The sequence below is a fragment of the Lepidothrix coronata genome, unplaced genomic scaffold (genome assembly GCF_001604755.1).
Source record: "Lepidothrix coronata isolate B3197 unplaced genomic scaffold, Lepidothrix_coronata-1.0 Scaffold214, whole genome shotgun sequence".
Classification (NCBI taxonomy): domain Eukaryota; kingdom Metazoa; phylum Chordata; class Aves; order Passeriformes; family Pipridae; genus Lepidothrix; species Lepidothrix coronata.
In genome coordinates this window covers 418,504-433,616 of record NW_016690394.1, presented here as the reverse complement: position 1 = coordinate 433,616, position 15,113 = coordinate 418,504, and the positions used below count along the sequence as shown (strand labels likewise).

At 51.8% G+C, this 15,113-nt stretch overlaps 1 protein-coding gene across 5 annotated transcripts in view; it reads right to left on the bottom strand.

Moving 5' to 3' along the window:
• Window positions 1-1,185: 1,185 nt before the first annotated feature.
• Window positions 1,186-15,113, bottom strand: part of SPEN (spen family transcriptional repressor) — a 66,859-nt gene continuing 52,931 nt past the window's right edge. For 3 of the 5 annotated variants that reach the window (XM_017833416.1, XM_017833420.1, XM_017833418.1), the window contains 5 exons: window positions 5,823-13,746; window positions 4,847-5,242; window positions 3,958-4,152; window positions 2,951-3,109; window positions 1,186-2,176 (listed from right to left, as the gene is read on the bottom strand). In XM_017833416.1, the coding sequence (XP_017688905.1) occupies window positions 2,045-2,176; window positions 2,951-3,109; window positions 3,958-4,152; window positions 4,847-5,242; window positions 5,823-13,746 (8,806 nt within the window). In that variant the 3' untranslated portion in view covers window positions 1,186-2,044. The remainder of the gene's footprint in view (window positions 2,177-2,950; window positions 3,110-3,957; window positions 4,153-4,846; window positions 5,243-5,822; window positions 13,747-15,113) is intronic. The other 2 variants (XM_017833419.1, XM_017833421.1) reach the window with 1 other exon arrangement.

Below are 15,113 nucleotides of genomic sequence, written 5' to 3'. Positions count from 1 at the left end.
CTCCACGCCCCATCCTTGTGTCCGTGCGTCCATCTGTCCATCCCACCACAATCCCACCTCTCTGGGGCAAGGTGGGGGGTCCGAGGCCCCATCCTGACCCCCCCAGCAGTACCTGGGGGGATCCCTGAGGTGTCCCTGGCCGGGCTCCAACACCCACCTCCATCCTGGGGCACCAGCAGCACCTTTTTGTGCTGTTTTTACCCCAAAACAGACTCTGTTCTGCCCTCCACCCCCTGCCATGGCCCTGCAGGTGCAGGGTGAGGATCTTCCCTGGCTTTGGGGCCCACACCCCAAATCCTCTCCTGAATCTCCTTTTTTACCATATCTGCTTGATTTTAACCCATTTGCACCAGCATTAATCAGCTGGGGGGTTTGGTGGCTCCCACCGGTGCTGCTTCAGTTGGGAAGGGTTTGGCAGGATTTTGGGTGGGAAAGGAGTGAAGAACATCCAGATTGACTCAGTTTTGAAAGGTTGATGTATATCAATAATTCACGGATAATTTTCAGCAAGAAATTAGTACTGAAATTAAAAGTGGGGGAAAATCCTGCAATTCTGATTTTCAATTATCCACGACACGGATGATAATAAAGAGAAATCTGGCCTAGTCGGGTAAAATTATCACTTTTTTCTGGTGCTTTTTGAAGAAGAAATGGGGTGACCTCTCCCAGGGAGCCCCCAAACCTCCCTTTTGCCCTCTCCCCCCTCCCAGGCAGCCGAGGGACGAGGTCGTGGCGCCGACGTGTTTTGTATTTTTTAATAAAGTTCGTAATCCAATGGACACACAAAACAAAACTGCGCTGAGAAAAAAAAATGAACCAAAATAAACAAACAAAAAAAAAACCCAAAACAAAAAAAAAAAACAAGAAACCAAGTTCCATAAATTAATTAAGTGTTAGGGGAGGCGAGGGGGGCCGGGCAGAGTCTTTGTACAAGTGTATAACACTTCCACAGCTGATGAGACGAGGGGATGTTTAAATGAAGCGCACTTACAAATGAGTGACAATACAAAGTCTGAGTATGAAAATAAGATTTTTTTTCTCTGAAAACACATTTTTGGCACAGATTAAAAAAAAATGTATGTTGTGGGGATTTGATTTTTTTTTCTTTTTTTTTAAAGTCAGTATTATATATATTTATATATATTATATATATATTTATATATACACACACCCACTGAGTTCTGCATATCCCACCAGGAAGGAAAAAAAGCTCTCCCTTTTGTGTTTTTATTTTTTTTTTGTTTGCTTTGTATTTTCTTGCTTTTTCAGTGTAAACTGTACATCCCAGATGAAGAGAAGACGGCTGCAGCAGGGGCAGGTGGAGGAAGAGGAGGGTTCAACATCCGGACAAAATAACCCCAAAAAGAAAATAAAAATAAAAAAAAAAAAACAAAGAAGAAAAAAAACCCAAAAAACAATGAAACAACCAATAAAATAAAAAATGCCTGTGTGAAATGCTCCTTGACCCACAAATGTCAGCAGAGTCCCTGCGGAACGTCCACGCAGCTCAATGTGTGTCAAGACATCCAGAACGTCACAGCGTCTCCAACTGTGCAAAGTCCGAGTCACTAATTTAGTGCAAAGGCAGTTCAGGTTCTTTTTTCATTTTTTTTCCTTTTTTTTTTGTTAAAAAAAATAAGCCATCCTTTTCTTTTTTTTTCTTTTTTTTTTGTGTTTTTTTTCGTGGGTTTTTTTGTATTTTTTCCCCAAAAAGGAGGCACAGGAACCCAAGCCCAGTCCACCTGCTGAGTGCATCAGTTGTCCATAAGCTAAAGCAACATGTAAACATACGGTTTGATCGAGGCCGGTCGGGCAGGAGGCTGGTTTCTGGCAGCATTTTTCTTGTTTCATAACCTTCTCTCTCCTTCTTTTGATTTAGTTTTGATTTGAAAATTAAATTTTTTTTTTTTGTTGTGGGCTGTTTTGTTTTTTTTTTTTTTTTGGTAATTTTTTTTTTTTTGCTGCAGGGCCTTGGATAAAAATTAAAAAATAAAAATAAAAATAAAAAATTAAAATAATAAAAAGTCAGTAACTGGTAAACAGCTCATACCGACGCGATGACAATCATGAGGTGAGGAGAGATGTTGGAGATGCTGGCGAGGAGGTCCGGGGCGAGGCGGGACAGGTGGCTTTCCGAAAATTCGCAGGGTGGGAAGATCTGCAGAACGTAGGCAGGCTGAGGGGAGGGGAAAAAACCACAGATTAGAGCCAATCCTAAAGCCAGGCCTAAAATGTTTAAAACTGGGACATTCAGGTGATTTTTTTTTGGTGTTTAAAGGCTCCTCGATTTTGTATAAAACAAAAGACAAGTGTGGTTTCCCAGGTGGGGAGTTTTCCACATGTAAGATGTGAGAGCTGGTTGGTTTCATTGGGAAAGGGAGAAAAATTCCAAATAATTAGTTATTTCAGTGGTTGCTCTGAGCGCTGACAGCTCATTCTGGGTTCTTTACACCCAGAATTAAATTACACACAGAGGTTAAATTTGATTCAGGGCAGCAACACACCGGGAATAAACACTCCTCAGCAACAAACCCAAAAGTGTTTCCCAAGAAAACAGCAGGTGTCCTGGAAAAATCAGGATATGGGGAAGAAATAAGGACTCTGCTTCAGAGTTGAAGAGGTAGAAAAGGGGTTTGGTTGGTTTTCATCCCAAGATGTTGGGCTGGGAACAAACCAATGGTTTTCATCCCAAGATGCTGGGCTGGGAACAAACCAAACATACATTTGGGGTTTTTTTTGTGGCTTCGGGGTTGGTTTTCAGTGATTTTATCAGTTCCATCGATGTGTTTGACTGGGGATGTAAACGGGGGGGGGTCACTGCTACCAACAGGCAGCTCGGGCAGAACCCCAAGCAAACCCAGAGTGGGGGGAAGGACAGACGGATGGACAGACGTCCTGCTGTGGACTGGTTGGTTAATCCCTGGTGTTCCAGGGGTTTCTGTGCCGGTACCTGGTTGGAGCCAGGGTTGGGGACGTTGATGATCCCTGCAGCCTGTTTGGCCTGCAGGTAACTGATGAAGGCAGCCTTGAGTGACTCGGTCTGACTGACCACGTCCTCCTGGTCGCGGCCGCAGGGCAGGGCCAGCAGCAGGCAGTAATCGCTCTCCACCTGCCAGGGAGGACACGGGCTGGGTTAGATGGTGGATGGACACGTGTCTTCCTGCCATACACCCCCCATCTGGGGGGAAAATCCTGCCTTTGAAGTCCCTGATGTTACAATTTGTTTCCCAGAGAAGCTGTGGCTGCCCCATCCCTGGAAGTGTCCAAGGCCAGGTTGGACGGGGCTTGGAGCAATCTGGGACAGTGGGAGGTGTCCCTGCCCACAGCAGGGGTGGAACGGGATGAGCTTTAAGGTCTCTCCAACCCAAACCATTCTGGGGTTCTGTGATTTCAACACATCAGGAGATGGTGAAAAGGACTGAAAACACATTTCCATGGCCACCCGAACTCCACGTTCCACCTTTCTCAGACACGTTGGAGCCAGCAGGAATTTGTCCCAGGGCTGAGGGATGAGTGACTTCAAAGGTTTCCCAACTCCACCATTCCTTTTCCCATAAATGCAGAGTAAGAGCTATTGCTCACCACTTGCAATCCACGTTACACATGCTCTGGGATGAAGGAATCCCAGTACTATTACCAGAATCCCAAAATAGAATCACAGCATATCCTGAGCTGGAAGGGACCCCCAGGGATCATGGATCCAACTCCTGGCCCAGCACAGACACCCCAACAATCCCCCACCGTCCCTCAGACTGTTGTCCAAACCCTCCTGGAGCTCTGGCAGCCTTGGGGCTGTGACACTGCCCTGGGGAGCCTGGTCAGTGCCAACCACCCCCTGAGCAGAGAAGACAACGTGACAGCAGCTGAACTTTGTGGTTTTCAGTCCTGCAGCTGGTGAGACCTGCCCAGTTCTCAGCTCTTCCCAAGCACACCTGCCTGCCCCACCCCTGCCCTCACCATCATCCTCCGTGCGACCCCCTCGAGCTGGGAGGCCTCGAGCCGCATGCGCTGCGCAATCCGCAGCGGGGGCCCCCCCTCGGGCGCCGGCAGCGACCGGTGAGCCAGGACGTTGTTCCCGGACACAAAGTGGAGCTGGACAGCGGCCGTGTCGTTCTTGAGGGCCAAGAGGCCCTGCCAGACAATGGGGTATTTCTGGGAAGAGAGGGAGAAGCAGTATTACACACAAAGGATGGAGAGGAGGATCCGAAATCCCGTCTGAGCTGCTCAGCTGCCTCCGATACTTCCATCGGAGGTTTATGTAACACCTGATTGTTCCTCTACACGTCAGCCTTGGTTTAAATCCTGCTAAACCAGGAATTCAGTCCCTTTCCTTCCAGCTGGCCAAGCTGCCTGGGTGGATCCCGTCATCACAATCCCTCAGTCTCCCACTCAGCACGAGGCTGTTGCCAAATGCTCTTTTCTCTTTTACAAATGGAAAAATTGAGAAATAACAGAAGAAGAGTAGCTTGAGGTTATATGGGAGGTATTTGGTGCTGGACACAACGCTTGGTTCCTCATCAGTGCCTGTTCCTGTCTCCCTCCTCTTCCTCATTTTCTAGGCTTGGAAGAATGTTTTTTCCTTTTTCAGTGAAATTAAATACACCATCACTCTTCCCTGCCCATGAGGAAAACCTTTCCAGGAAACAGCTGGCTGTAAAACTGACTGGGAACAGTGACACTGGTAAAAACCAGTGGGGACAGAACAGCCCAAAAACCAGACAGATGAAGCCTTTGATGCAAGACAGGTCAGGTTTGGTGCCACGGGTGAGACAGAACCTCGTGATTCCTCCCTGGACGAGCCGCACGAGGTTGCTCGGCCGGGAGGAGGCGATGGACGGACACTCACTGTGAGGAGTTGGACCATGTCCACAGGTCTCTGCGACACGGGGTGAGGCGACGGCTCCTGTTTGAGCCCGGCCTGGGGCTCCGGGCGGCTCAGGGGTGGCCCCGACGTCGTGGGGATAAACATGGATTGCTTGGGAACCGCCTGGGGCTGGTGCGGCGACGGAAGCTCCTGTTTCATGGAGACGGCGACAGGTGAGGGGTAGGAGGTCTGGCCCGTGTCCCCCTGGGCCCTCTGGAGGTGGACGTGAGGGTCCATCTGTGCCGCGTGTCTGTTCACGGCAGGGTGGTGACTCTGCTCCGGCCCCGCTGCCGGAGGGCCCTTGGGATCCTGCGGGATCTGAGGAGTCTTGCTGCGGACTGGCTGGCTGGGGTGCGAGTGCTCGCCCTCCGGCAGACCCTGGGAAGCAGGAGGGGGGAAAAAGGGAAGCTTTTAGGCTGTGGGTGTATCAGATCTCATTAATTTAACAATAAGGCTACCAGGACATCATCACATTCTAGGTGGAGATGTGTCTCCACACCCCAGCCCTGCTGTGGTGGTACCTGGGTCTGTTCCCCACTTCCAAGTCCACCTGAGCTGAAATCCCGCCCCCTGAATTCTGCTCCAAGCCCATCCTTAGCCTCACCATCCACCTGAGGATGCCTGACCTATGCAGCACCTTGGTGCTGACAATTCTCATGACAGCTCTACGTCCAGAAACCCGCAGGCAGCTTCCCACCTCCTGCTTTGAGACCCAGAGTAGTTAAGGAAGGGATGTCTCAGCTTCCTCTGATGCTGAGCAGCGTTTGAACCCCATTTCCCAAAAAACCCAGTTCCTCTTGTACTGTGAACTTAAGCAGGGCCTGAAGACTAACCATGGAGAGCTAAGCTCAGCTCTTATGACCACACAGAGCTGTGTCACAGCCACAGTTAGCTCAGAATGCTCCAGATTCCAAGGAGAATCGAGCTCCAGACTCCAGGGAGAGGTTTTATTTCTCACCTGAGAGGGGGTCATGCTGCGGGAGGGCAGCCCGATGGGCGAGGCGCCGGGGAACTGCGGGTGCCCGAGCTGTGCCGCCGTGTGGTAATTCCTCATGTCGCCGTACACGGAGCGGTAGTCGTGGAAGGAGCTGCTGGCGGGATGCATGATCTGCACTCCATGTGGGACCACCACCGGCTGCGTCAGGGGCAGCCCGGGCAGTTGGGTGCCCGAGGGCACGCTCAGGAGCCGGGGTTCGCTGTGAGGAGAGTGGGCCACCTTGCCTTCGGAGGATTTGGGAGTCTCTTTCCCGGGCTGCGGGGTCTTACTGACGGGGGGAGTTTTCCCGGCTCCTTCGGGCGTCCGGGACTGCCGCGTTTCCGAGTGGTGCTCGCCCACGGCAGCCATGTGCGGGTGCATGATCATCCTGACGTCCCGGGGCACGTTGTACTGGTCCAGCCGGATGCTGGTGGGGTGCATGCGGTAATCTGGCTGCATCACCAGCACGTCCGACTGCACCGGCGCCGGGCCCCGGCACACGGCCGAGTGGTGGAAGTGCAGCTCCTCCTCGGGGGGGTGCTGGGAGGACAGCGGAGGCATGACAATGTCCCGGATGGGGGCTGGCTGGGGCGTGCTGGATCGCTGAGGTTTGATCTCCATCTGGGGCTGCAGAGCAGCACGGGGCGAGTGGAGCGCTTCTGGGCGGATTCCGTACGGGATGCCGGAGAGAGGAGGGGTGTTCATCCTCACCTCACCCTGGGACAGATGGCCCAGGGACACAGTCTGTGTTACGCTGTGAGGGGGCATGATAACAGATTGCTCGGGATGCATGCTGGAGATGTACTGAGGAACGGGAATTCCTGGCGCCAGCATCACCGGGGTACTGCTGGATAGAGCCGGAGACGAGGTACTGCCGGGATGACAGGCCCGGGGGAACGGCGACGGCGAGTGCCCGCTGGTGCGCGGCGAGTGCGGCTCCTGCTTGGCGACCCCCAGGTGGGAGATGGCCCGGTCGGTCGGGGTGCTGGGTCCCGAGCTGACGTGGTTTGCTTCCGAATGCATCTTCCCAGAGAGGGAAGAGTGGTGAGGACTCACTCCGGGACTCAAGTTGGAGGGTTGCAGAGTTTTGGTCTCCACTTTCAGAGCAGCTGGGTCGGACAGTTTTTTGTTCACGACCATCTGGTTATGGACCAGTACAGGTGGAGTGTTGACCGCCTGCGTCAGGACCTTGCTGGGCTGCGACGCCGGAGTCTGGACAGTGAGGTGGGAAGAGTCCGACTTGTCCAGCGCAGCGCGCTCCTGCTTCACGGAGGAGATGACGGGCGATGTGTTGTAGGGCTGCGTTCCGAGTACCAGCGAAGAATGGGTGGAAACAGTCCCGTAGCCCGTCGAGGTCTGGGAGCCTTTTGGTACCGGCTGAGACGGCGTGATGGGCTCCTGTTTAATCTGAGACTTGGACACAGACTGCTGGAACTCGATGTCCACAGCACTGGCTGGGGGAATCTGGCTGATCTTGGCACTGATTCGCTGCGGGCCTTCCGTCTTCTGCCCCGAGTAACTCAGGAGCACCACGCCTTCCGAGGTGTTCACGCGCAGCCCTGGGCTGGACCCAGTCTCCACAGGCCTCTCCTCGATAATAGACATTGATCCCGGATGGAACCTGCTGTTATCATTTGTGCTTGACCTCTGCTTGAATTTCGGTGAGGGAGCGTTGACGAGGCAGGTCTGGGTTTGGGGAGCTTGTTTCACCAAGGTAATCCTGGGAGCCTCCTCCAGATCCACACTGTGGGGCATCCTGCTGATGACAGAAGTGGCTTTGGGAGCAATCACGGTGCTGATCTTCTCCTTCTCACTGAACACTGGCGCTTCGGCCACCGGTGGGTCCAAGGCATTGGTGATGGGAACTGCCGGCTTCTCCTCCGAAACCGCCTTGATGGCCTCCACGGCGGGGTGGAGAGGTGCCTCCTCCAGACACGGAGCACTCACCGGCTCGGCGTGTGTCGTTGTCACGTGTGTGGAGGTTATGCTCGTCGCCGAGACGTATTTGGGCTCCATGAGTATCTTCCTCAAAGTGCTAGAGTTTGTGTCAATATCTGACGCCTTTGTGTCCGGTGGGAGAGCGGGTGGGGGCGTGGAACGGGCACGGGGTTCCTCATGCCTGACCATCCACTCTGGCACCTTGGCAGCGCCGGAGTGAAGGGGGACGATGGCGGAGGGCACCGGAGTGGGCAGCTTGGCCACTGCCGTGGGGACGGTGGGAAGGGCTGCATTCGGGGCGCTCGGTGGTGTGATAGGAGCGTTCTCCAAGGGCGACCGGATCTTGAACCCGCTCTGACTCCCCTCATCTAGGGGAACCGGTGGGCTGCCCAGGTCCAGAGGAGCCGGAGCGGGTGCTTTTGGAGAGGTGCCGCTCTCAGCGACAGCCTCATGGGCAGCCACAACGTCAGTGGTCACAGCCTTGGTGGGGTCAGAAGCGCTTGGCTCCACGGATGCTGAGGGTTTAATTTGTTTCTCTTCCTTTGAGACTTCCTCAGGTTTTGCCTTTACCTCGTTGGCAGGGGGTGACCTGCTCTGCACCCTCTCCGGCTCAAAGGCATTGACCTCGGTGGCATCGCCCTTCCTGCTCGTGCTCTTCTTGCGTCTCTGCCGTGAGGTTTTCTGACGGCCCTTTTCCTTCCGAGCAACTTCAGCCTCCTGCAAGGTCTCGGCCTCCTGAGCGGAGTTGGAAGATTCGCTGAAGCTGACTTCGGACTCCTTGCTCTCCGTCTCCAACGGGACAGAGCCGGGCACCGACTGCACTGCAGGCTCGACGGCCGCCTCAGTTTCCAGGATATTGTTCACTGCCTGATCCGTCTCAGGCTCCATCTCCTCCCGAGGCGACGGTAACACCAAGGGCTCTGTGGGGATTTCGGCTTCTGATTCAGCGGGATACGTTGGGGGTGCAGGGAAGCTTTCAGTCTCCCCAGAAATGTCATTGATGATGGAGCCGATGGCCGCTGCCAGCTCCGTTTCACTCGCCTGGTGCGCGGGTTTATCTGCCTCCTCCTCCTGACGGACTTCAGGCACATCTGCTGTCGGTTCTTTGTAGGCAGCAATCGTTGGAGGAGTTTCAGTGAGTTTTGCAATATTCTCCACCGCCTGCTCAAGCTCAATCTGCTTTGCCAACTGGGCGGCTTCGGGGGACTGCTTGGGCTCCCGTGTCACCTCCTTCTCCATTTCTGGGAATGAATCTTCTACCTCATTCTTAGCGAAGTGGGGTGGCAAGATGTCCTCTTTTGGGGGACTCTTCATCTTGGGCGGCGACACCGCCACCGGCTCTGCCTCCTCCTCGGTGGGTCGCAAGGCGCCCTTGACTTCGTCCACGTTCAGGCGTATTTCCACGTTTTTCAGACACACAGATGCTTTATCGACGACAGTTTTGGTATTTTTGTACCTTCCCCTTTTGGATTTCGTAACCTTTTCTGGTACTGGCTTCTTCTCAATGATCTCAACTGTGGGGATTTCGAGCTGGTTTTTCTCCATATCCAGTTCTTTCCGATCCCGTTTCTGCTCGCTTGCTGCTGGCTCTTTCTCAGTAGCTTTAGCCTTATTGCTGTTGTCTCCCATGCTCAATTCCTGACTGCTTCTTTCAGCAGCAGCATCTTCAGACTCAGCTGTGGTATCGGCTTTCGGTTCATTCTTCCCTTTCTTCCCCTGTTGGCTGGTAGCAGCTGATGAGTGACTGTGCGTGAGCTTCTGGGATCTAGGGGACCTCCAACCCTCTACAGGCTTAGGAGCTTCCACGGCATCTTTACTTTCAGCCTCCTCCACCTCTTGCTGTACCGGTTCAGTCTTTATTGGAGAGATGTCCTCCTCTGGCTTACGGCGGGTTTTCGGAGGTCTTCCCCTCCTTGGGGTCGTGGGAACAGTTGTTGCTGTTTCCTGCGGTTCCTTTTCCCCTCTCTTCCTGGTGGATCTAGTGACCTCCATGGAGTCCTTCACTGGAGATGGGCCTTCATTGTCCCCTGTGGTAGCATAGACTGACCTGACATTTCTGCGCCTGGTCCGGCCTATCGGCAGGCTTGGCTCCACGTTTTCCGGCTCTGCAGCAGAACTCGGGGATTTAGCAGCATTCCTCGAAACCTTCTCCGCCTCCACTTTCAATTCAGACAGTTTCTGGGCTTCCCCACGAGGAGAGCTCGACCTTTTCAGCTTTTCACGGTCAATTCTTTCGCTCTTCCTCGTGACGGGCTTTTCCGTGACACTGGCTGCAGCCGACTGCACGGGTGTCTTGGAGCGTTTACTCTTGTAGGATTTCTTATCTTTTACAACCACTGGAGGTTCCACTTCCATATCATTGTCAGAAACAGGTGGCAGGACCTCAGCAGCTGCCTCCACTTTTTGACTCACGCCAGCATCAGTGTTGGCAGAAGGTGGAGGATTTTCCTCTTTAGGTTCAGCAGCCTCATCCAACTTCTGAACCAGCTTGGGTGCAGGAGGAAGCAGCTGGGCAGCCTCAGGTTCTGGATCTACACTGATGTCTGCATCGGAAAATGAAGCCCCAGGAGTAGGAGGTTTGGTATCCAAGTATGAAGGATGCTCTGTTGCCACAGCATCTTCCTCCGGCACCAGGGTCGTAGCAACAACTTCTTTACTCGCTTCTACAACCGGCGGAGGTTCCATTTGCTCAGGAGGTTCTGTTTTGACAGGAGCAGCGAGTTCAGGAAAAGGTTTTTGTTCCTCTGCTGCAGCAGTAGGTTCAGAAGGTTTCTCTTCTTTGACAGAAGGTGGTTCCACCAGGACCTTTTCGCTCGCTACCTTCTCAGGAGCGATGGGAGCTGGTTCCTGTGGCAGCACAGTGACTGATGAGGGACCGACCGAGGAAGTTTTATGTTCTGGTTCTTTACTATCAGGAACCGTTTCTGGTGTTTTCGGACAGTTTTCTTTATCTTCCTGTTTTTCCACTTCCTTTGGTTTCTGATCTTTCTCCTTTTCTTTCTGCTGCATTCGTGTCAGCTCGACAAACCTGCTGTGGAAGAGAACCACCGGCTCTTGCACCAAATCGGCCGCGCTGTTCGTCCCGTCGGAGGAGGACTGTCTCCCATACAACCTTCCAGAGATGAAGTCCAGATCATCATCTTTCCTCTCTAAATGCTGCAGGCGCTTGGAGTCCTGCTCAAAGATTGAACTGTGCAAAAACCGAGACGCGAACAGTTCCTGCCGCTCTTGTTCTTCCTCTTTATGATCTTCTTTCTTATCATCCAGTTTTCCGCCTTCGGAATCTGTTCTGATTTTTTTCTTTTTCATGTACCAAGATGGAATAGGTCTCGGAGCCGAGTCAACCTTCTCTTTGTCTTTATTGTTTCTAAAACTAGCAAACCTTGAATCCCAGTCTAGAAAGGACCAGTTTTCCTCTCTGGATGAAGAGAGGGATTTAGCTCTTTCGAGTAAGGCCTTTGTGTCTGGTGTGATTGTCTTGTCCAATGCAAAAGAGTAAAATTTGTTTCTTTCTAAGGAACTGGACAGTCTTTCCTCTCTTTCACGTAACTTTTCCTCTCTGTCCCTTAATAAAAAAGACAACCTGGAACTCTCTAACAAGGACGAGGCTTTCGGGGAATGGGGTTTGTTTTCTCCATCGTCATCTGAATCCGAAGGCACCTCCCCAGGCTCCAGGTCCCGGACAGACCGTTTCCGGATGCTGTCTCTTTTGACGATGCTGCTTGGAAAGCTGATGTCGACTCTCCCAGGCTCCTGCTTCACCTGGGTTTCCCACCTGCTTGAGTCTTCCTCAGAACTCAGCACGGAGAGTTTTATTTTAGCCATTTCTGCCATCTGCTCCCTTCTGCTGGAATCGTAAGGATTGAATTTCAGCGAGTCCTCCCTCACAGTCATGTTTGAGTATGAAAGACCCTTTTCTTCTATTTTAGGTGACTCTTTGGTTTCCTTTAATGGCATTAGCCTTGGAGAATCGAGTGTGTCGTCATCCTCATGGAACGGGAAGTGTCTGATGCTCGGGGAACAGGACATCCTTTCTGAGTCCTCACTCACCTGACGAGAACTTCTGTAGTTCCTTTCTCTTTTAGTGCTAATTTCAAAGTCGAACTGGTCAGTCTTTTTCTTTTTACTTGGTGGAGAGTCATCAGTGACGTCTTGAGGAGGTTTTCCTACCTCGTGGACCAGGCTCCGCCTTTCATATTCATCCACATCTTTCTTTGGGCTGCCGAACTTCTCCGACTTCGCGATCTCCATTTCCAGCTGTTGTTTCAACCTGCGGCTTTGCTCCATTTGTTTCCGGTAGCTCTGCGTGTGGTCAATGTCGATGCCGATTTTCTCCTCCGTGTCAGCTGACTGAGGTTTCTCTTGGCCAAGTTTATGGTCTGCTGTTTCTTCGGGAAGACCGGAGTAATTCTTCCTTGTGTCCTCTCTCTCCGTTCCCTGTTCGTCCAGCAACTGGACCTGTTTATGTTGGGGTTTCATTGGGTTCAGTTTTTTAGATGGGAGTTCCTGAACTTCCACGGATTCATCAGGTGCCTCCATCAGCCTCGTCTGCATATCCAGGGTGGGACGCATACCAATCCCACCGACATTAAGAGTGTCCTGAATTTCTTTGGGACTAGTAACAGGAATAAGTCTTTCCAGTTTGAGCTTTTTAGATTCCCTTTTAAGCATCTCCTTCCTCAGCGGTTTCCTCTCCAACTCTCCTTCCCTTAACATCGGTGCTTCTCTGGACGATGCCGTCACATCAAGTTGCTTCTTCAAGACCATGCGTGCATCCTCCTCATCCTGGCTGCTCCTTTTGACATCCAGCTTTTGCCTGTCAGGCTTCGGATTTGCATCGGCAAAACGCCTTTTACGAGCCTCCAGCTTGTCTAAATCAACTGTGTTGGCCCCCTCAGAAGTTTGCTCTGTCTTCAAGTGCTTTTTGGGTTTCATTTTTCCCTCCTTATCCACCACTTCGATGTGACTGGCAAGGGCTTTCTCCTTTTGTACCTTGGTTCTGACAGGTTCCAGTTTAGACTGTTCAGACTTGGCTTGCTCAGCCTGGGATGTCTGGGTTTTCTGTTCAAGCAGTGGGGATTTCAGAGTGTCATTATCAAGCTTTGCTCTCAGTTTCTCCAGCGTGGGTTGATCGATAACCTTCCCTTCCTTTTCCTTCACGCGGGTCAGCACAACGCAGGGCATCAGTTCCAGGCGGTTTTTCGCTGTCCCTTCTTTGTCACCCCTCTCTTTGCTTTGTTTACTGTTGCCCTTCAGTTTTTCTGGGCTAGGTTCTCTCTCATTCTCCTGATCTGTTTCTGAGGACTGGGAGCTGGGCGAATGGATTTTCGCTTTTCGTTTTTGCTTATCCATTTTCTCCTTTTCAATTTTTTCCGGCTTCTCCTTCCTCACCAAGCGCTTCTCCTTGTCCACCCTCTCCTGCTCGAACACGCGTTCCTTCTCCGCCTTCTCGTTTTTTGCGTACCGTTCCACGCGGGCCTTGTCGAGCTTGTCGTAGCGTGGAGGGGACAGGGAGCTGCAGCTGCCGCTGCGATCCGATGACCTGCTGTAAATCCTCCTCTCTGAGTCGCTCTGCAGCCGCTCCGACTGCGAGGGGGACGCTCCAGGGCTCTGCGGGCGCCGCGAGTGCGTCGGGCTCTGGCTTCGCTCAATCGGTCTCCGCTCATGGTCTCTGTCTCGATCGGATTCGAACCGTTCCCTCTCCCTCTCTCTCTCCCGTTGCCTGTAACTGTACTCCCGGATGTCCTGCTCATAGGGATCGCCCCGGTAATCCCTGTACTCGCGTGGGTCGTCATAGTATCGTGGGTCGTAGTAGTCTGCTTGGTAGGGATCCCACTCGGCGTAGAATTCCCTGCCCCGGGCCGGGTATTCTCGCCGAGGATCTTCGGGATATGTCCCCGGGGTACGAACAGTCTCGTAGTAAGTACGATCAGGGGCGTATTCGTAGGATCCTCTTCGTTCGTCTCTGCTAAACATAAAAATAAACAGATTCTAGTTCTCCTCCTCAGCCAAGATGCTGTGTTACCACCATCCTTCCTAGGTGAGAGAATGGTTTGGGTTGGAAGGAACCTTAAAGATCATGGAATCATTAAGGTTGGAAAAGAGCTTTAAGATCACCAAGTCCAACTGTCAACCCAGCAGCACTACCACCACATTCACCATCAAACCATGTCCTCAAGTGTCACAGCCACATGTAAGGGAATTTCAGGATCTTTTTTCCTAGATGCATCAAGGCAGCTGCACACAGAGATTTAACAATGAATTGGTTTCCTCCTTTTCTATTTTTTCCAGTTCTCCCTTCCTCACCAAACACTTCTTCTTGTCCATCCTCTCCTGTGCAGTGGACTAAAAATTTTGTTAACTTATCAAACACCAAATGCAGTTAATTGGTCATTTCATAACAGCTCTCTCAAGTATTGTTTCACCACCCTTCATTTTTGTCAAATTCAAACCTTGCATGAAATGAAGGTAAAACCGACCCATGCATGGGCTGGGCAGGGTGAAGACACCCCATCTTCAGAACCCGAGATCCACCTCTGAAAACATGAGGCAAATCAAAATTCAAGGGTGGAATCTCTCTGTTATTAAGCAGTAAAGTGGCAGTAAGATTTCTTTAAAAACCCTAAGCCCTGTAAGTGATCCCTTAATTCCAAAATTAGCTCTTGTGCTGCATGTGACTTGCTGGCATTGCCTATTTACAGTAAACCCAAGTCAACAAATATCAGGTTGTTTATGAGATCAGGTGAATTCATTCAGCAAAGTAAGTCAAGCAATTAATGTTGTTATCTCAATACCTCCAAAGGGCAAAAATAAGTAATTTATAACACTAAACATGGCAGGGAGGTGGCACAAAGCTGGAGCTCCAAACCCCCACCATTACGGAGTGTTTTGCACCTGGGGGGGGTTGGGCTCTGCTCCCAGGCAATGAGTGACAGGACAAGAGGAAACGGGCTCCAGCTGTGCCAGGGGAGGCTCAGGTTGGATATCAGGAGGAATTTCTTCATGGAAAGGGGGATTAAACATTGGCAGGGGCTGCCCAGGGAGGTGGTGGAGTCCCTCCCCCCGGAGGTGTCCAAGCAATGACTGGATGTGGCACTCAGTGCTCTGGGCTGGGGACAAGGTGGGGATGGGGCACAGTTTGGACTCGATGATCTTGAAGGTCTTTTCCAACCTTAATTATGCTGCAATTCTGTGATTCCACATATTTGGCTTCACAGTTTATGTTTTATGTTAAAAGCTGGCAGCTTCCACCTTTTAAGAAACGTACAAAATAGAAAAAGAAACAAAACACGGAAGAAAAAAACCTCACCCTGCAAGAGAAGTGGGATGTTGTGG